Source organism: Haemaphysalis longicornis, unplaced genomic scaffold (assembly GCF_048455015.1).
Source record: "Haemaphysalis longicornis isolate Haplotype H1 unplaced genomic scaffold, Haemaphysalis longicornis Haplotype H1 scaffold_8, whole genome shotgun sequence".
Lineage (NCBI taxonomy): Eukaryota > Metazoa > Arthropoda > Arachnida > Ixodida > Ixodidae > Haemaphysalis > Haemaphysalis longicornis.
In genome coordinates, this window is record NW_027526445.1 from 43,996,404 (window position 1) to 44,018,400 (window position 21,997).

Here is a 21,997-nt window from a genome sequence, read left to right on the forward strand (position 1 = left end):
GCGCCTCAGTACAAATAAGTATTTTTTCTACAGGCCATTGCAATGGTTTTCGATGGTAAAACTTTAAAAGCGCACAGAATATAACATGTGCAACCCGACATTGTGACTTTCGAAAGAACTATCTCGGGGACAACTTTACGCAGCTTTTTTTATTGAATGATCAATCAATTAAAGCTTTACAAACACCTTCACATTGGGGGTGCTGAAAAATTGTGGCCAGTAAGAATTTTTTCCCCAACTGAAACTGACGGGAGAATTAGAAACCTTGGCTCTCAGACTGTTTTGGAGCAGTTTGGCGCAATTTTTGCAATTTTTAAGCTTTCGGAGCAGCCTGGCGCAGGGAAACAAATTTGTATCAAATCTGCGCAATATGCGCAGCTGTCTCACTTCTGAGTTCCTCTATCACCCTCCGACGGGGGAGCGCGGGAGGATTCCCGTGTTTTTCAGTCACTTTTCCTGCTCGTCTGCTGTGACGACAACTGTCTCCTACTGAACTGCTCCTTGGCGAGTGCCCGGGTCACCTCGCAGCTCACGTGACCCGGACACTCTGATTGGCTCGTGAGTTTGACGCAAAGCAGCGCGCGGCAAAAAATGCGTCCGAGACCCATGTTTGCGCCGCATTGGAATGTTGCCGTGAAAGGACGTTTTGCGGCGCGCGCTTATTGCCGAGAGTGAGGACGTACTTTAAAGCGAAAGTGTGAAGAGGAAAGCGGTTTGCCACCGCTGCCGCGCGAGACGTGCCGCGCGGGGGGAGCCCGCTACGACAAAACACCAGAGTAGCGAATGCGGTCGTGCGTTGGGCCATGACGCGACCACTTCCTGAGAGGACGGAAGTGCTTTGTCAGCCACTGCGTAAAAAAGAGCTGCCCGAGCTAGGGTGCCTCGATTCGCGCGGATCTCCGCCGTACGGGCTGGAGACACGTACACGTTGGCGCCGCCATTTTGGGTCACTAGTTCGCCGCCGCAGTAATTCACTGTAGCCAGACCGCGCAATAATCTTCGTCACAACTTGGTTTACTAGCGCAGTTTCAACCATATTGTTTATTTCGCGTTGCTGGGTCCGTGTGGGAAACGAGCACTATACGCGTTGAGCACTTTGACCCAACAGCGGAGGCGCGGGACCGTTTAAAGGGGGTGTCTCCGCACTGTACGGCAGCGTTGGAATCGAGGCACCCTAGCCCGAGCTGAGGCTCGGCACCGCCGACACCAGGATCGGGAGGTGGGCGCCGCTGACGCAGAAGCTTACCGTCGCCGCCCACACATGTCTGCCTAAACAGCTGGACTTAAATTTCGCATCAGGGAGTATCGTAATAGTCAGCGAATTTCTTTCATGCAGCAGTCGATAAGGTTCTCCCTTCGCTGGCGAAATATACCGACGTACCGGCGTCAAAAAAAAAAAAACACACACGTTCCGAGTTTACCACTTCCCCTTTCATCTCGGGTAGGAAAAGTGCGCGCAGATGATATTCGCGCGCACAAACAGCTACCTCGACAGAAATGCGGCGGCCAGCGCGGAGGCGCGAATTAAACGCGATATTTAAAAAAAAAAAGAAAACTTCAGGTGTGTCATATTTTTCGCGCAGATGCGGAGGTGGATGATCAACACCGTCTCCCAGCAAAGCAAACTGTTTAAAAAGTACCTCCCAATTATAATTTCAAAGGCAGAAAAGACGCGCAACTTTCAGACGTCATTCCGTCCATTTTTCCAGGTTCCCCCGAGTTCTCCCGACAAAAGACTCAAAGGTGTCCTTTTCTTTCTACCTCCTCCTCCCGCACACCTTGCCTCTTCCAGTCGCAATGGAGACACATCCACGGGGCTACAAAGGCGAGTCCGTTGCTCGGCTAAATTCTTTCCATTTTCTTTACACATTTCTCCTTCCCTTCCGGTCCGGCCGGCCGCCATCATATATACCCCCGTCGGCCGCTTTCCCTGGCTGTCAGCCGTCCGAGGAGGAAGAGGAGGTTCCCCGATGTCGCAATGCTTTTTAAAGGGTGGCCACCGCCGATGCGAAGCCCCTTCGGGCCCGTCCAAGACCGCCGAAGCCACTGTATACGTCCGCCCGTCGGAAGGCGCCATAAATCTCCCTTATAAGTTCGACTCCGTGTCGCCCCGACCTGACACGCGATACCGTACACCGGTGAGACAGAGAGACGAAGGGAGAGAGAGAAAGAACACATTTCCGATTCGTCATCGTTTAGGGAGGGAAAGGAACGTTCTGAGTTTGAAGGCGGGTGAAACAAAGCGATATACTAAAGCGCGCAGTGCATAATAAACACGCAAAATGATTCCTTCTTTTTTTCTCTCTCTCTCTCTTTTCTTTCGTTTTCGTTCATGGCGCGTATGCAAGGGCGTGTGACGTACGTCCATTATTTCACTCCCGCTGTCTCAACTGTCCCTGGCGGCGAGAAAAAGTTACTATCGATGGATATTTTGCTGTCGTGTTGCGCTGACTGCCACTGGCTTTGTACTCCTGAACCCCTTACGGTTTGAAAAACGGAGGGAAACTGAACAAAACCCGTTAGCTTATATTCTGCGTACATACACACACACATGCATACATACATACATACACACATACTTTCATACATTCGTACATACATACATACATATATACATGCATGCATGCATACATGCATACATACATACATATTTGTATGTGCAGTCTTCGTCAAAATTTTCTAGGCCAACCCGGAAACGCGCAGGCGGCAAAAAATTGTACAAGTGTACAAACGTACAAGCTTACGTCCCGAGCGAGGCTGAAACGTTTTTTGCCGGATAGCTAGAGAAGCTAGAGAAAACACCTTTATTTCTTACTGAATTGCGTCACACTCGAGAGTAAAGCTTGTTAGAATTCTTTGTGGTCGGGTAGGCTTAGGATTGGCCTAGAAAATTTTGACAAAGGGTGTACGTACGTATACATAACACACATGAATATCCTCAAGAAATTTCCCACTGAAAACAAGGGGGCGGTGGATAGAGACGCGAAACACCACTGCTATACTGCTAAAAAGAAACTATCCCCGAAGCAAATTAACCTCTCCACGAATTCGAGCAGCGAAACTGACGTTTTCGATACGAAAGGGCGCGAAGTGGGAAATGGCCATTTTGCCCCCTCCCCTTGCTGATATCTAGAATTTACGCGCCACTGCAGTGGCTACCTTCCGTACCGCCTATGGTCGATCAGTAATGACGTAGAGAATAATTAAGGTGCCGAAAACAATTCCTGGACTTCCGCACGAAACTGAAACTACTTAAAATACCTCCCTCAGTGGCTCCCAAAACTTTGCTGATGACTCTACGCATACCTACAACCCGCAACGACTGCCCTAACCATAGCAACTAAACTCTGATTATCTTTTTGACGGGCGCTTTCTCGAATTATATGAGGTGTCTTCTACGCAACAACGCCTCTGAATTCCAAATAAAACATAAACGAGATTGGAGTTACGTCGAAGAAGCTAACCAATACAGTCAGGATAAAGTGCAGGAAGTGGTTAGTGTTAATTATGGCTACTGGTAGCATGCAACGCTGGCGGAAGGGGCTGCTGCGTGGCTGGGACAAAAAACAGAGAAGAAACTATAGCTGGTCGCTGTATACCTCTCGACGAACACATTCTATAGACTATGCAGGTGTCTACCAGCACAGAAACCAAACGCGAATCCGAGATAACAACAGCAAGCCGATAAACGCGCAAATTTTGCGAGTTCGTGAAAGGTCAGGTATACGGACGCTGCTTATGAGAACCTCACGTCGTCAGCGAGGCTTACATCTGCACAATATTCCGAAGACATCCTCGATTTAGTCTTAGAACTGACAGGCTACCGAGAGCAATTTAAAAGGTTGCGGCTGCATCCAACAACCAGGATGCCCAGGAAGCGCGTGGGACCGGTGATGAATTGAAGACTGCAATTGTGGCCTGGACCTAGGTCCTGCGGAAAATAAAATTTGTTCTCCCCCCCCTCCCTATATTGGAGGTGATCACCTACGCAAATTGCGTTGGCATTGCATTTGTGGTTGTGGTGGCGGATAAGTAATGGATGAAGCTGCCTCTTTTCGACCACTGGAGATAGCCAGCGCTGTATACATACATCAGGTCAAGCAGCTATATAACGAAGAGCTGCTGTATCTCGATGCGCAGCGACCTTGGGGCAGTCATTTACATTGGTGCCGTGAAGCGAGTGCTACCAATGAGATACCGGTGATTTGATGCCGACGCGTCGTGGAATAACATTACGGCCACACACCGGACGCAAATGCGGCGGTGCTGCAACGTGCACGCCAATGCGTCAAACAGCAGTCTTAGCTCTGCAACCAACTGAAGCGCACCGATCACCGCGGGTGAAGAAGGGCCGAGAGCAACGGGCGACGCTCACTCACTTGGTGGTGTTGGCGAGCGGCACGTCCCCGTCGAGCGCGTACCACTCGGTGACCGCTGCCCGCTCGTAGACGCAGTCCAGGCGCGCCGCGTCCCCGCGCTTCACGGTCACGTCGGTCGGCAGCGTGCTGATCCGGGGCACGTTCTCCCCTGGGCATCCACACGACCATCCGCTACCGGTCACTCACTGATCGAACACGTGCGAGAGACGAATGGGCGCACGAAGGGAAGGAAGTGCCTCCCTCATGGGCCCGCTTTTCTCATCAATACTAAAGCGTTCATACCGACCACATGGTTTGGGGTTGCCGTCGCTTGCCAGAGCAGGTAGGTCTCAATTAACGTGGTGCACGAACAGCGCCATCCACGCTCGCACTTGCGTGCCGTTTTCTGTTTAATACCGAAGTTCACGACGACCAGTCTTTGCGATGATCCTATATGCGCTGTGTAATTGCGTTAGGTTATGCACGCATGCGAGAGTAGAACGTTATCTAGAGACAAGATTACGGAGAGAGAGAGAGAGGGAACGGCCTTTATCGCGAGAGCGAAGTTCTACAACGTGCGTGCGCGTCCGTCTATGTCACGAAGGGAAGATCGAGGGAGGTGTAAACCCCTTTTACATGGTGCGAATTCGGTCGGCGAGTTCGCGAATGCGGCTCCGCTCATGCGGCAGGACGATCTATTTTTCTATTTTCACTGCTGCGACAAACTGCCAAATGTCAAACACCGTTCGCACGAGTATAGTTCGACAGTTTCAAACATATGAGAAGTTGTCACAGTAACGAAAATAGATCCTTTTGCCGCACAAGCGACGCCGCGTCTGCGAATTCGCAGGCGAAATTCGCACCATGTAGAACGGGCATCATGCATCGTTTACGAATAAGTACAGCGACTCGGACCCCCTGCCCCTCACTTTTTCTCCACCAATAAAAAAGGATCTTGCGTACATTCCAGTAAAGCCCGTTCCACGTGGTGCCGATTTACCAGCGAATTCCTAGTGTGGCAAAGGTATCCATTTGCAGCAAGGAAAATAGATAGTTTTACCGCACTATCGTGCGGCAAAAGTATGCGAATTCGCGGGTAAATTCGCACCACGGAGAACGGGCTTAAGCCGGTATTGGTTTACCTCGTCCAGAACAATTTCACTCGCGAATCACCAGCAGAAGTTGAGGCCTCTGCAGCGACAGTCCCCTTTCACTGACTGTCCGAATTGACCACAGGAATGCAATCAGTTACGCCATATCTGCGCCCGTTTCTCTTCCAATCGAAAGAACAAATAACTGAGGCCACCCCTTATTGCACGCATCGCACCATAATCATCCTCAGCTAGAAACGGTGAAAGGCCATGATGTCTACACAGTAGATACACTCATGCCCAGCATTTTCAGCGAATTGCAACACAAACACTTATGAAAGAGCTCCCTTGTAACTTAGAAAAATGCCATGAGTGAAACATAAGCGCAATCCGACACAGGGGCGAGAAAAGGAAACGACACCAGCGTTTGTCGCTTCCCTTTCTCGTCCCTTTGTCAGATTGCACTTAAGTTTCACTCATGGATGTTCACCAACTATAGGTCATATCACAAGCTAGCTGCAGTACTGTGGAGGCTACATTTTTGTCCCCCTCCGGGCGCCTAACTCACCGCGAAGGAAGCGACAAAAGGCGCCGGGGCCTTGCGGTGCCACTTGCCGAGAGGGGAGAAGGGAATGTCCTTCCAGGACCCCCTTCACGGCGGATTAGGCGCCCTCAGCGAGCGCACTAATGATAACAATGTAGCCTCCACAGTGCTGCAGCAAGCTTGTGATATAGCTCGTCTCTCCATTTTGCTTCAGTTTACAAAAGAGCACGCTTACAAAAGAGCACGCTTACAAAAGAGCACGCTTATAAAAGAGCACGCTTATAAAAGAGCACGCTTATAAAAGAGCAGCAGCACCACTGACCGGCGAGCGTGAGCGCGAAGCCTCGCCGGCTGCGCACCACGCCGACCTCGCTGGAGCCGGCGCAGGTGTAGACGCCATTGTCGGCGGGCGTCAGCGCCTGCAGGTGGAAGCGGCGGCCGCGGAAGGACACCCTCTCGCTGCGGAACAGCCGCACCCCGTTGTGAAACCACTCGAGCTGAGGCTCGGGCACGCCCTCGGCACGGCACCGGAGGGACAGCTCGCCGCCCACCGCCAGGTCAGCCACGGACGCCGGGCTGTGCAGCTCCACGCTCACCTGCTCGCCGATCCCTGCGCGAGGAAAAGAGAAAAAGAAGGGGGGTTGAGTCCTTAGTTCGGAGGAAATAAAAAGCGGCCGCGTGTCTGCCCTTTTCGCTGCAAATATCGTCAAAAGGCTGTGGTTGATTCCACTGTCACAGGAACCGGTAGAACGCGAAAGTGAAATGTGCTGCGAAATGTGCGACTGGGCATGATATGCCGGTCGGCGGCTGTCCTGTGGGTGTGCTTGGCGAGCGACTTCCTTCCGGCGGGTCGCTTCGGCGAAGGTGTACTGGCGTCATTTCCGTGGCGGATATGACGTCAGTGCAATCCTGGTGTATCCCGGCATAAAACACTTTCGTGTTAAAGTATAAAACCCGAAAACGAACAACCCGAAGTTTAACGTACTCTCTTGTACTAAAGGTTGCTTCCCCGCCAGAAGACTCTGTGCAGGGGTGCACCCTTCACAGGCCGCTTGCTTCGTTGTACTGGCGCCATTTCCGTGACGGATATGACGTGAGTGAAATCTTGGTGTATCCAGGAATTAAACACTTTCATGTTTAGTTTTCATGTTGCATAATTAGTTTTCATGTTGCATAAGTGTTTTTTGAGTTACAAAGAAAATACTGGAGCCTATTTAAGTAATTTCTTACGGGCCGTTAAGGGGCTTTTATTCAAAATTTTTAAAAATAAATCGTATGGATGTGTAGCTTAAGACCTGCCATGCATGCTGAAGCTATTTATATTCCTGTAAAGATAGTTGATTGGATAGAATTAGTCTAATTATGCCAAGTACAGTTTTCTGAAAACTTAACAAGCTCTAATTATTACTTACAACATTTATTTGAGGCACATTGAGCCAATTGAAATAGCTTCAGCATGCAGTTCATTTCATCCCGAATTCCACGGTGTAACCTTTATAGAAATCCTTCGAAAAAAAACAACCTGAAAACCTCTGTAAGGCTAGGCACATTTGCAAAAAAAGGGAAGCTGAGAAAATCGCAGTTGAAGTTTTACTACAAGTGACAGTTTTATCTATTGAGCATATGAAAAAAAGAAACAATTTAGAGTGTAGCTCGCTTTTCGCTCAACAAGAGCATACCAAGTTTGCTGAAATCAGTTGATGGGAAAATTATGAAATCCTCTGTATACAGATGGCACTTGGCAGAATAACTGAACAAAAGCAAAGCCAGAACGTTGCTTCAATTTTTAGGCTGTTGGCAGCGCGCCGTCACTCTTTGGCGACCAAGGCTGAGGTGCCGATCGTGCACCACAGTTGTAAACGTTCATTCTGTTATGTTACTGCTTCATTTGTAGCAATAAAATCGGTTTTACATCGCGTGAAATGAGTTGCAGCGAAGGGGCTGGTAACGGAATGGACCCCACTGTTCTGTAACGTGCATGCGCTTGGCTAGGTGGGATAACCAACGTCACCAAAGCACATTGTGCTCAGTGAGAGCATTTATAATTCCCAAATCGCTCATCTATATGGTAACCTTCCGACGAGGAAGCGCGCGCCGGAGTGCGGGCCGACCCGCCGCGGCATCGTTGATAACAGAATGAACACACTTCCCTTGCGACGTCGGCATTCGGCATCCTCCACTTTATCATTTCTTTTCTTTCTATTTGCTGCTGATCGAAAGATAGACGCACCTTAGTGCACCCGCCCGCGTAATCATATCGGTAACGCTATCGCCTCGGCAGCCCGCGGGAGCGCTAAGCCTACCTCCGTCTCGGCGCCGTTCTCGCAATAAGTCGTCGTCAGACAGGCAGAAAATCGTACTCCAGGTGCTTTTAATACTGCTAGATCTTCCTTTCAGTTATCGATAGACATATTTACTTTATTTTTACGCCATGCAGGGCTTTCGCCGGTCCTCGCATAGACAAATACATGAGCCGTTGCACTGTGATGAGAGTGCCGCGCAGACGACCCACGGCGCCCAGCCAATGAGGTTGCGCCCTGCGGTCACGTGCAGTCAGTAGCCAATTGGGCGGCGCGTTCCGTCTCTTTTCTACCCCGATTTTACTCGCAACCAACGGACGAAACGGAGCGGTTCTGGCGGGGAATTGAAACCGAAAAGACGCACTTTCGAATGAGACAAGATGGACGCCGTGGCGCGCGTAGAACCCGAGCGGCGAGTCGTTGAAAAGATGCTATTTTCGCGTCGAATTTTGGCCGATTTTAGCGGTCGTCGGTGCTCTGAATTGATATTATGGATCAAACACGTACTCTTGGGTCTGGATATTTTGCAAATCGGGAGAAAAATAGCTCTACTTTCCGAAAATGGCGATATCGAAAAATCGATTTCTTGGCCAAATTTTGGGATTCTAAGACCCGCGTCTCCCCTTAAGGCGTTAAGGCGGAAAGTAGCTTTATTATTTGCAATAAGTTGATTGTTTTTGTGTATGGTAATGACATACTTTATTTTGTTCGTTTCTGCATGCGTGGATGGCAACGGAATTCCCGCGTATTGCGAACTCGTAACAATAAATTCGTTATAGGCGGGTTCGGCTATATCGAACTATTGGATATATCGAACTAATAGTGGCGCATATTGCAGTTCGCTATAACCGGGTTTGACTGTATGTGCCAGCAAGCTGCAACCCTTACCGCTAACAGCCATGCAACCTGTGATCACTGTGGGACAGATGCTGGACAGTGGCGGAATTCTAAGTTTTGTCCATTTCATGTTTGTTTTAAAGTGTCCCTTTCGGGAGAGCCCTGCCTGGCTCAAAGCATACGTCCAGATGTGACGCAACACAAGGGGAACGCGGGTTGTCGGTACCACTGGCCAAAGGCCTAGCGAGTGCAACTACGTCCAGATTGAGGCGGAAGGGAAATAAACATCTTCGACACAGAAGACAAAACTCAAATTCCGCCCCAGCTTCAACCTCTCAAACCATAGAGTTTCATACCAATATAGGAAAATCTGTCGCTGCAGTCGCGGGCCGCCGTGGGCGGCGCCATTGGAGCTAGCGACGTTCCTCGCCTACTTGGCCTAACTACCCATATGGCTTCCTTTTTGCCTCGAAGCCAAAAGGCTGACATCTTTTTCGTGTTCATCGTGCATGAAGCTTCTAAAGAATCACCGACAAATAAATCCTTTCGGAACCTCAGTTTTATGAGAACCACAAGAATTCGAATAATCTAATATCGCTTCTTTTTTGCAGCGAGAGCGCACTTTCCAGCCTGTTCATCAACCATGCCAAGGACAAGTGGAACGCGCCTGCCCGGTACATGAAGGAACGCACGCTGAAGCGCGGCTCCCTTAGTCATCCACCTGGCGCCAGTTGTCCCTCTAGTATATATTAGCATAAAACTCTGCCTCGAACCGGCGACAACTGGGGAAGCGGGCACGGCTGCGCCTCCCCCCGGACCTTAACCCTAGCCCTCCGACTCGAACCAATAAAGTTTATTGATAATCATCATTGCCATCAACATTTTGTTGGCCCATGTATTGGCCTGGCCGCGTGGACGGCTATTCCATGAATACTCTAAACGGCGCCAAGCCGCCTGCAGGAGCCGCCTGCTGCAGGCGCCAGAGACAGAACATTGCAGGGTCTGAAAGGAAGTTCCGCAGACGCCGCTTTTTTTCCCCCGCGGTGCAGCGACGAGTCGCACGAATCAAAGACGCGGCGCCGATGGCCGTCGCGTGATCTGTGCTGGGTGCTCTCCGTCTCGAATCGCGCACGCATCGATTTACGCGGCAAACGAGGCTGGCGCCGTACGTGATGCACGCAACCCGATGCGCCGAAGAAGAAGGCGTCGCCGCCACCGGCTTTGCTATCTCGGGGTATTCATCCACCACGGGCGGCGAGCTTTTGAGACATGCGAGTCCCCGCGACATGCCCCCGCCGCCGCGACGGGACGGCGCCTCGCGAACTCGACAGCTGAGACGGGTGCATAGCGGTATACCACGCGTAATTAAGTGGATCCGCTTGCGGCCTCACCGCGTGCCGTTTCACCGATGTTCACCTTGCAATTTGACTGTCTAGCCGTAGTTTTACAGTATTCGTCCATTAATTTTCTAACGCTGAGGGGCACAAAAAATAACTGGCGCCCTGCGCGACGAACTCGTCTCGTCACTGACAGTGGAGGCTGGATGCGACGAGAAATCGGTCGAAAAATGGAAACGTTGCTCGAACTATATTTTCAAAAAGAGACCTTGCCTTCAAAGTCCGTTCGTCTAAACCGATGGTTCCAGCGACAGCTCCTTCCTCTACAATTTCGCACCATTGTTCGTTAGAGTTAACACATACAAGCACATTGAGTGTGTTACAAAATGCACACTTTCATTCGCTGGAGAAGGTCAACCGAGCCACAAGGATTTATCCAGTACTTCAAGCAGCCTCATGTTGCTTTTAAGCGCATAAAAAGAAAATAAGAGAATTTTCGAAGGTTGTAAAAATTTCAGGACGTGCAAGCCCTTGAAAACAGGGTTTTAAAATTCAAGGGTTGTAAGGTTTTCAAGAACCCACATGAACCCCGGTGAAGCCGCTGCTCAAGTTGCCAGAATCTTTTGTGACGGTCACTGACTTGTGCAGAAAAGATCACACCTCTTCAGTCCGCCTTTCGCGTTAAGAGAAGCGCGGGTGAAGCAGCCGTGAACGGCTTCCGAGGAGTACGTGTGGATCGTGAACGCTGGACACTAACGATTCCGCAGTCAAAACCACGTAAATTGGCAGCACAATTCAGTTGAACTATGCGAAAGGTGAGCGTCAGCCAGACAAAGTCGTGAATCTTACGAATTTACGATCCGCAAACACTGCCCAGCCAAATGAGAGTAAAACACGCAGATTCAAACCTTTTTCAAGCAAAGTTTTCTACATTAATCAACAAACGGTTCCTTCGTGGCGTGCGGGACAAGAAACTCCCAACGCGGCTGGGGAGGAGGAGGGCGCTTTTCACTCACGGAGCACAGTGTAGATGGCGCGGCGAATGGTTACCCAGCGTTCCCCGCGCGCAGGTTCCTACTCACACCGGCGAGCGCGCCGGCGTGACGGCTTTGTCCTCTGCTTCAGCGACGGTTGTTTTGGGCCCGTTTTGGCGCAGCTTCGTGTCCATCGCGCGCTTCCTTCGCACGGCTTGATTAATTGTTCGACAGCACCTCCTGGGTAACCCGGACCCGACGGAATTAAGTGGTCGTATATACGCCAAAGACACGTTAACGATTGGTTTGCAGGGCGGGAAAACAAAATGTACAAACCACATACAGACATCTGGGCGCCAGAGAAACGCCACGTTCTGCGCACTGCTTGCCACGAATGGGACTCCGTTTTCTAAATTGCTGAATACCAATTCTGTTGTGTTTTAAGAGGTATTACAAAAGGCGAAAGTAGCAACTGGTACTGACAATTTGCGATTATAAGAGTTCCCTCAGCTTTCTCGCCATTCTCAAACTTTCTAAACTAACTAATTTAAATCGGTATAAATGGGAATCACTAAGCTCACATGCCGAATGGTTTCGGTGTCTGCGCTTGTGTCGGTGTCTGCGCAGCTGCCGCGTTCGGGACGCCGCCCTCGCGAATTCCAGGTAATCGCTGGCGGAATCTCTGGTTTCACTCTTTGTAGAGCCACGTGTGTGTATTCAATTGACGTCGCACGGGCGATTGTTGTGGGTGTCATTTAAAGCTTTGTTTTTCAATTGACCACCTTCACACGTGGATAGGAGCCAATTTTTTCCACCGTCCGCTTAGTACAAGTACGCAACCAATCGGCTTCCCTTATCGAGGTCAATAGCCCGTACAGCTGAAACAAGGCACGGGACTACGGCTAACGGTGCGGCCAGGAAACCGCCACAAAGCTGCCCAAGAAGACGGACGTGTGCCGTACCGAGAACCAGCGGGGCGAACAAAGACGCACGAGAGCCGCGCAATCGATTGCGCACGGCACGCTTCTTCACGCTTCCGTGTTAGCACAGAGCGGCGTTTCGAACTGCCGTTTCCCGGCCCGTTCTTCCGAGTCGTGATTGCGTCGGAAGAGAAGACGGCGTGCCATTGAGCATCACGAAGAACAACGAGGCGGCGGCGGCACGGAAGCGAGCCAAGCCGAGACGATCCGAGGTCATACGGCACCCGCATCCGAGTTTTGTCTTTGGCTCGCCGCGTGAGCAGGCGTCGCCCGTGCAGTAACGGGGAACCGGTTGGAAGGAGAGTCAAGGAACCGCGGAACACGTTCCACCACAGTGTACAGGGTCACCGATTACGCACGCCTTCCTTGCGGTGGGCCCGCTTGGTTTCCAGAGTCAGGAACGGCTGGCCGTGGGGGGAGCGTCGACGCGGTTTTACAGTTATCCCGTAAGCACGACAGTTACGAGAAGCACGACGTCTGCGCTGAACTACGGAGATTTACAGTAGAGTCGCGGCAGTTGAAGCGTAGGCGCTTGAAAAAAAAAAAACAGAAAAGGCGACGGCAGTGTTAGAAACGTTCAGTAATGTACTGCAGTTGTGATCACGTGTAGGCGCTAGCACGCATGGCGGGTAAAAGGTACCGTAGAATTACATTACTCGCACGGTATATTATAAACGAAGACATCGACAGGAGGTGTCCGGTATTAGAGACAGCAAACGTCGCCGCCTCATGGCTGTTCAAAAGTGCTTTCTGCTAAGAGGAGTCTGCTTCCATCTTTCCCTAAAAGCAGACAGCACCATTTCACTGAAATGAATGTGGGCTTCAGGAGATATGCGCGCTTTTGTAGTTTTACAGGCATTTGCTCTAATCGGCGTGTTGCGCGGCCTAAAGCATTGAAATACTCTGCTGATACTAATTCAACTTTCCCATAATAAATGTTATGTCAGCGAAGAAGGCAATCAGTATTCCGTCCCGGAGGCAAGAAGGAAAAGGCGCGTTCTTCGTGTACGCCTCAACGAGGCGATAAGATTATAATCTTTAGTTCGCGCATTCTTCCTTGCTTACCATAGATTATGACCGCGGGCTAATTACAAACCATAAACTCGCTGTGCCAACCTGCACTCGGTCCGTAAAGCCCTTCACAGCGACCTTGGTGAGGCACTTTCGCTCCAGCCCGCCCCCTCCTCGGAGACGCTTACGTCACGACAATAACCACACCTGCTGAACACCGGGGGGAACTCAAACTGGCCGTCCTCCCCACTTCTGCCGACAGATGAGTCACGTTGATTTATATCGCTCGCCGCCAATTTCACCTTGCCACTCCCCGGGCCCTCATATACGCGTTTCCATACAGTTTCCGCCGGGCGCCATTTATTTTCGGGGTTCGTTCCATCCGTTCTAATCTAGGTGGGTCAGCGTTTTACGCGTACACGGCCAGCCCATCGTCACGCTCAGGGGAAGACGGAGGGCGCCAAACGGGAGCGGGGGAGATCGCTTTCCTCCTCCGCAATCGGGAGAGCAGAGTCCCTCTATGCAACAGCGAGAGGGTAGGGAGAAGCGACAGCAGCGCCCCCTCCCTCTCCGTCCTGCCAGATACGGTTGACGGCACCCTCGGGACAAGGGGGTTTCCGACAAGGTGACGCGACGTACGGGACTGGCAGGCGGGAAAAGAAAGAACCAAAAAGGGAGCGTGGATACGGGCCGGGTAAAGGGGATTTCTCAAAAAGCCTTGGCGGACACGAGTTGCGGCAGGGGAACCGTAAAGACTATTTACGCAATCCAAGGACGACGGCGGAGTGGCTGGCGAGGGGGAAGTGAAGCCGATAAGCCGCATTCATTATGCGCGGGTGATCCCCTTCTGGACCGGTAATTGGCGCAGTGCGAGGCAATTTATCCGGCAGGACACAGTTGATGCGACTCATTAACTTGTTTTAAGGAACGAACATTGCTCAGTGCGTCTCCTCTGGGCAGTGTCGGCGGTCAAATAGAGCGGCAATATGACAAAGGCCCACGATTTATAAGACCTTGTGGTAAATGGAGGGCCCTTCTGTGCGCTAATACGTGTCTTGGTGCAAGGCAATAGCCGCTTTGCCGTTAGAACCGTCCGCTGTGTTGCCTGTGAAATGAAAGTTAAAAATCGTGGTTTGCTTAGTCGCTGTATTATAGTGGTAGATGTTACTAAGAACAATACAAAACAAGCGGGTAAGATATAACAATTATGTTACAGACAACATCTTTGCTATTCCAGCACCCCGCCGTCACTGGGAGGATAAGAAGGCACGTGACCTTTAAACAATACAATATCAACATACGCGCACACACAAAACCGTGAATGGGCTCACAGGAGTACAGCACTCCCCCTCTGTTACCACGGGAACAACAAAAAACACGAATGTTTCCCTTCCAAATCTGCACACTGCTAACATGACAAGACAGTGCTAATGAAAAAGAATAACTCATTTCAGGATATATTATAAACACATAATACAGCATTTTTTTTCACATCCTTCACCCAAGGACATCGCGTTGCGTGGAACAAGAGTTTGAATTTCTGGCCGCAAACTAGCACAACCCACGATCAAGCCACAATTTATTTTTATTGCGTGTCGACCTCTACAACCACTCGCCGGGCTCTAACGGGGCTGAGATCGGGTTCTCTCTCTCTCTCTCTCTCTCTCTCTCTCTCTCTCTCTCTCTCTCTCTCTCTCTCTCTCTCTCTCTCTCTCTCTCTCTCTCTCTCTCTCTCTCTCTCTCTCTCTCTCTCTCTCTCTCTCTCTCCATGAGAGGCCATGAGTACCACTCTGTTGAATAAAACTTCGAAGGCAATGTCGAAATACCCTCCGCCGCGCGTAGGCGGCACTTTGGGATCGCGAGCCGTATACAAGCCGAGGGTGGCACTACCAAATCCATCGCCTCTTGCTGTACACAACGTCGAATCGAAATACGTTGCTTTACAGAGACACTTCGTCGGTGACCGCGAGCGGTTGATGTGAATAATCGAGTTTTCTACATTACGACTACCAAATCGCTCCTTTTGCTCGCATCGCAGGCAAAAAGGAAGTTTGTTTTCCCACGGGTTGCCGAACGTGGGCTTTTGCAAAATTGCCGTGGACGGTATAATCAGTCTCGCCCCGACCGTATGCGTGCACCATCGAGCGAAAATGTTCCGCCCGGTTCCGTTGCAGGCGGGCCGACCGGGTCGATTGTTCATTAGCAATCCTCCCGCGCTCCGACAAAGGCACACAACAGAGTGCACGCGTAGACAATCCGTCGCCGTCCGGTCTTCTTGTTCCGCTTCAGCCGCTCCCATTTCGACGAGCAACTCCGCTATTTTCGAAGCCCATTAACCTCGCGTTCCTTTAACCGCGAAGGCCTTTAATTGCTGGAAGTAGTAACCTGGTCCACGTCACCGCCATTGAGATTCCGGAAGCGGCTTCAGGCCGTCGAACCTGAGCCGCGCATGCGTACACGAATACGGGTGCTTCGGGTAATTGATCATCGCGAAACTCGCCCGCGGCAAAAACCGTTTACGAAAGGCAAAGACCGGTAGACGGCTGCGTTCACAGACATGAAGACACAGTCACTGCGGCAGTTCTCGCCAAGTAAGAGTAATTATCGCGTAGGTGCGATAATAAAGTTTCGTATCAGCAGTAACATAAATAGTCAAAAAGCGCCAATATTGACATCCGCTAATTACAGCAATCAAGTTTACGTGTTATGGTTCGCGTTGTCATGCTCCCGTTTTATTTGGTCGTGACTGAACAGCCGTAACCAGTATGATGAATGGCACGAACGGGCTTTCCAAAGTCTTCCGATGTCGCCAAACGGCATCTGGCACGACGCCGTCCCGAAAGTGTGTTTGTATACTTTTATACAGAGGCAGACAGTTGGATGGCCGAACTTACCTTTTGCAGCATCTATTCAATGTTCAGGGAAACTCGGCATCGAATACCGACATCGCATCGTACGCTCGGACATTTTTGCCATCCCTTCCCGGAAATCTGTCGTTACAAGGTATTACACTGCTTGAAGGCACGTCGCTGTAGCTGCCATGTTGGTGCACGAATGTACGATGGAGGATATCTCGAACATCGCGAAGAAAACTGAGAGCAATGCGCCAGAAAAGGCGGTGGTGACGTCATGCGTAAGTCAATTCAATATCGGTGAACACAGGCGCGAACGCCCCGCCCACAAAGCACTCCACCCGTCTGAAGTCGATAATAAGTCGATAATAAGGCTTTGAAGTCGATAATAAGGCTGATCGCATAACGAGGCCGAAGTTAGATTTAAAACGAAAAGTCGCCATAACAAAATCTGCTGCCCTAAGCTAATGAAGGTCACCGTCATCTCAGATAACGGACCAAAACTATCGTCTGCTAACGCGGGATCGCCTGCGCGAGCTTCCTAAATTGACAGGATAGATGAAATACCTAGGACGCCCACCACAGGCAGAATGCATTGCTTCAGCCAATACTTATGCAAAAATTCGTCTAGAATGCAACAACAACAAAAACAATAAGAAACTAAAATAACAAGAAAAATAAGACGCGGAATCCACCAATACAAAGTGGATGAAACATGGAGGCAAAGTTACCCCTTTCTGGAAAACAGGAAACCTACACGAAACACCAGCCAGGCATAATTAGCTAGCCTAACGAATGGGAAGGACGCCATGCGACAAACTGGGTTCATCGTGCGTTTTTTCTTTAAATTTTCGTTCGACAACATATGATAAGACAGGAAAAAAAGGCAGCGGCCGTTGTAATTGCATTGGCCTGGTACGTGTACGGAGGGCTAAATAATATTCACTGCACGCAACGCAACAGCTCGTCTAAGCAAGCACTGATGAGCTGTTTCCCGTAGGCAATTTCCCTGCGGTTGTTATAGACGAAAACCCGGAAAAAGGGGAAAAAAGAAAGAACAGACAGCGCTACATCGGGTGACACAATAATCAAGAAAAGGAAGCAGCTTAGCCCGCAAAAGCCGGACTTAATTAAAAGAAACGGCCAGACTAAAAAAATGGAGAGGGCAAAATTAATTATGCGGCCAGGTTACCCTCGTTAATTACGGAGGGAAATAATAACCCTGATTGTTTTGACAGGTTGCTTCCGCCTCAATGCCCGTTCGAATAGCGAAAATAGATTTTCAAAATTTGGCGCCTAAAACGTGGAAGCAACGCCCGCGGGCTGCGAGGGTGCAATTTAGCACGTGAACCCTCACACAGCGCCGTACAAATAGACGTTCGTGTGTTAATCACCCGCGACCGCGTTTGAAGCCAGTGATCGTTCTGCACAAACACAGCGGCGGATTTGCAAAGACGGTATACAGCGAATGAGGTAATGAGCATACCAACAATGCGGAAGAAGCCACGCCAACGCTACAGGAAGAAATTGCCATCGAACACGGTGATTGATCTGATTGATTGCAGGGTTTAACGCGCCGACGCAACGCAGGCGATGAGGCCCGCCGTAGTGGAGGGCTCCCCCGGGTTAATTTTGACCACCTGCAGGGGATCTTTAACGTGCGCCTAAAACTCGTACACACGGGCGTTTTTGCTGTTCGCCTCCATGAGAAAAGCGGCCGCCGCGGCTGGGAATGGAACCCGCATCCTCGTGCTCAGCAGCACAGCGCCTTATTTATTTATTTATTTATTTATAAATACTGCAGGCCAAGAATGTCCCCGGCAGGAGTGGGGGTGGTACAATACAAGAAACATGACCAAAAAGAAAACAATACAGAGGAGGCACAAACTAACAGGCACATATGCAACGTATTATGGTACAAGATCTAAGTCACACTTCACAAAAACTTTCAATACACCGTAACACGTTTCCAGATTCAAAAGTGTGATGTGGTAGTTCGTTCCATTCTGAGCCACCGCGGCGGGTCACACGTTCAACATCCCTGCGACGTCGTAAACGGGAAACGCCTGGAAACAATTACATCCACTGGGGTCCCGCAGCATTTGCTGAAAATAAGCTCCCGTTCATGTTTAAACGTGAGCCTGCGGAAACTTACACGGCTCGGTGCGTCCGACGAGACTGCGGTAACTGTAATTAAACACAGCTGTTGGGCAAGTTAGTGCATTATAATTGAAAAATAGAGCGCGACTCGGACAACGACACAAATGAAGAACGACGGGACAAGCGCCCTGTGCGGTAGCTGTGCGGTAACTGTGTCACGCCGGCGCTGGGAAAATGAAGCGCTCCGAGATACGTAATAACTAAGCACAGACAAACGGATCCCCTTCTCTCTCTCCTCCCTTTCCTGTACACCTAGGTACCCCATTCCCCCCACCCCCACAGCAGTAGTAGGCGTTCCGGTGTCCACCCTGAGGTGAGACAAACTACGCCTGTTGGTGGTCCTTCCTTTCCGCTTTATGACAATAAATTCATTCATTCATTCAAACGGCATGCGAACAAAGCTCGGCAAGCAAATAAATAGGAAGAATAATATTGTGAAAAGGGCACCGGCAATATTTTTCAATGCCCGCCGCTAGCTGTACAAATAACAAAACATTCATGCAAAGAAAGCAAAAAGGAAAACCCCGAAAAATGGTCCATATTGAAACCAATGAAACCATTCAAAAGAACCAGAGTTCAGCCGCTGCTTTCCATTTCTTTTTTTTTTTTAAGGAAAAATACAGAGCAAAGCAAGGCACAGTGAAGCAGACGAGCATTTGGGCAACACCGATGCCAGGCACGCAGGGATGTAGAAATTAAATATAAAAGGGAACGTGTTACGTGGGGATGTGGGGCGGGAAGGGGAGGGGTGGGGGAATCCCCCTTGGCAAGTGGCCCGACAGCGCGGTTAATCAGACAGAGAGCCCGGCCCAGCAGAGCCTACAGCTCGGGCTCAGGGAAATTAATGGCCCCAACAGCCGCCGCCGAATACAAAGCGGGCCCCGAGCTCGCTTGCTGGGTGCGCCCAGGCGCCTGGTAGCTTATTAGAGCCCGTCCCATTGCACACCGTCACACGCAGATGGCGCCACGCGAACGAAGCCTTTGAATAGACGCGTCTCGCTGTCGTCGCCGTCTAGCTGGGTTCAGACGTCGCAACTTCTCTGAGGCTTCGAGCTCCCGAGACAGCCGCCTTGAAGTGACCGCGAAATCTATATACGCGAGGCGAGTGGGAGCTGAGGTAGGGTACTGCGGCATGGCGAAGCAAGGGATTCTCCTGAAGGCATGGTTCGGCTAGTTAGTAATCCACTGGACAAATGTTTACCGTGCGAACAAATATGATTTAGAATGAACTGCAGTCGTTTATTCATTCCTTCAACTCTCCTAATTTGTCTCGGAGACTCCCATTTTTTTTTACCTATCCTCCCGATTTGACGGGTGCGATCATAAATGTCCCTAAAATGTACCCCAGCCACACCGCGAAAAGATAAAACACGTCAAGCAACACCCCTGCATCGTAACTGCCATCATGAGTTAGGTAGCTAGACGAAGTCAGGGGAAGTATCGAACAACGTTCGTGAGGGTTCGAGCTAGTTGGTACTCCATAGTGCAAATTTAAAGCGCAAAAATTTTGACAGAACACGAATGACTCAAGGACAATCGCTATGCACTAATTGAAGTGCAAATATTAAAGTGCAAATACTTCAGACAATGAATAGCAGCCTACCATTGTCGCTGAAGAAGAAAGTGTATGACAGCTGCATCTTACCGGTACTCACCTACGGGGCAGAAACATGGAGGCTCACTAAGAGGGTTCAACTTAAATTGAGGACGACTCAGAGGGCAATAGAGCGGAAGATGATAGGTATAACGTCAAGGGACTAGAAGAGTGGGTCAGGGAACAAACGCGTGTGAAGGACGTATTAGTAGACATTAAGAAGAAGAAATGGACGTGGGCAGGGCATGTAATGCGAAGGCAAGATAACCGTTGGTCGTTAAGGGTAACGGAGTGGATCCCTAGAGAAGGCAAGCGTGGCAGGGGGCGGCAGAAAGTTAGATGGGAAGATGAGATGAAGTTTGCGGCGATAAATTGGTCGCAGTTAGCGCAGGACCGGGGTAATTGCAGATTAATGGGAGAGGCCTTTGCCCTGCAGTGTGCGTAGATAGGCTGGTGGTGATGATGATGATGACTTCATAGTGCAAATATTAAATTTGCAGTATGAAGTATCGAAGCCATTTGAGTTAGCGTGTACGTCTTCTTTTATATCTTCATTGACTACAAGGCGTTGTGAAAGCCGGAAAAGAAGTATTTGTCGTTTTTCTGAAGGTCTGACACTAACTACAAAATGATTGTGTTTTGAGTTGGCCCGGAAAGTCGAGCACTTCGAATTTTGAGCACGGCGCATGGCGCGGAAAGCGATGTAAAACTGCATCTGGCAACGAAGCACAAAAACTTTGTTCGCAACGCTGAGAAGCAGGGGAAGGAGGATAATTTCTTCGTCAACATCAATGTCATTTTGAATTCGCTTGGTTATCAGATTGTGGCCTTAAAATAAAGGCTGATCTCGTAGGCTAGACAGGTTAAGTATGCTGAAAAAAAAAAAAATCTCCCTCCCCTACCCACGCGCCGAGTCTCCCGATTTTCAGGGTCCCTTGGTTGGCAGGTATATTTATTGAGAAAAAGAAAAAAAAGGCGGTAGGTAAGCCTTCCTGCCAGGGGCCGAGGCATCGGTCAAAACTGGGATGGGAAGGAATGGGTGGGAGAAACTCGCGTGAGAAACGCAACCAACCGAATGCAGTTCTTAATGCCTGCTTCTTTTGTGAAGGCCATAGCAAAGCATCAAGCACGCGTTTTCTGTGGGGTGGAATTTCGAGTGCACGGGCCCTAGTTTCACAGACTGCCGGTCCTGGGGGGCCAAGTGTCCTCGGGCAGCATTGCCTGTGAACGCTGACCGCTGACAAAAAGAACGACGTACGGACGGAGATGTGGCACGGACAAGTGCCAAGTGAGAGAAAGAGAGAATAAACGTTTATTAAAATCAAGAGGTGAGCTTGTACTAAAGTTTCAAGGAGGCGTCCACACTTCAAGATGCCTTGAGCTCAACTTCAGCCGACGGGCATCGAAGTTGGTAGGGTCGAGATTTTAGGGCGGGGACTTTATGGAAGCACGAATGTACGTTTTAAATGCAGAGCATTTCAGTAACTCACGATGTCACCCCGCGTTGACGTCCGTAGTCGTAGTCCGCACCGTCGTTGTCCGCATCCCCCCCCCCCTCCTACACTATATAAAAAAAAAACTATCCGGCACCTGGTTTCGATCCCTCGACCCTGCGGTCGGAACGCAATGTACATGGTGCTCTACCCACTGCGCCACAAAGCCGACACAGAATGGGAGGCTACGAACTCGCCTTATATCCTTGACTCATTCAAACTACGCCAAGAAGCTGCTGATACAACGCATTCACTACCTGTGGGCGGACCGCAATGTACATAATGCTCTACCCACTGCGGCACAAAACCGACACAGAATCAAAGGCTACGAACGCGCCTTATATCCTTGACTCATTCAAACTACGTCAAGAAGCGGCTGATACAACGCATTCACTGCCACCACCTCCCCAAACACTAAACGTTAACGCAATACAACCACCCCCTATGCGACGCATTTACTCGAGTC

At 50.2% G+C, this 21,997-nt stretch overlaps 1 protein-coding gene across 1 annotated transcript in view; it reads right to left on the reverse strand.

Moving 5' to 3' along the window:
- LOC144149890 (inactive tyrosine-protein kinase 7-like) overlaps nt 1-21,997 on the reverse strand; it is a 183,753-nt gene that overhangs the window by 30,016 nt on the left and 131,740 nt on the right. Inside the window, exons 3-4 of the mRNA XM_077681619.1 lie at nt 6,316-6,603; nt 4,380-4,527 (exon numbers count right to left, since the gene is read on the reverse strand). Of these exons, the coding sequence (XP_077537745.1) occupies nt 4,380-4,527; nt 6,316-6,603 (436 nt within the window). The remainder of the gene's footprint in view (nt 1-4,379; nt 4,528-6,315; nt 6,604-21,997) is intronic.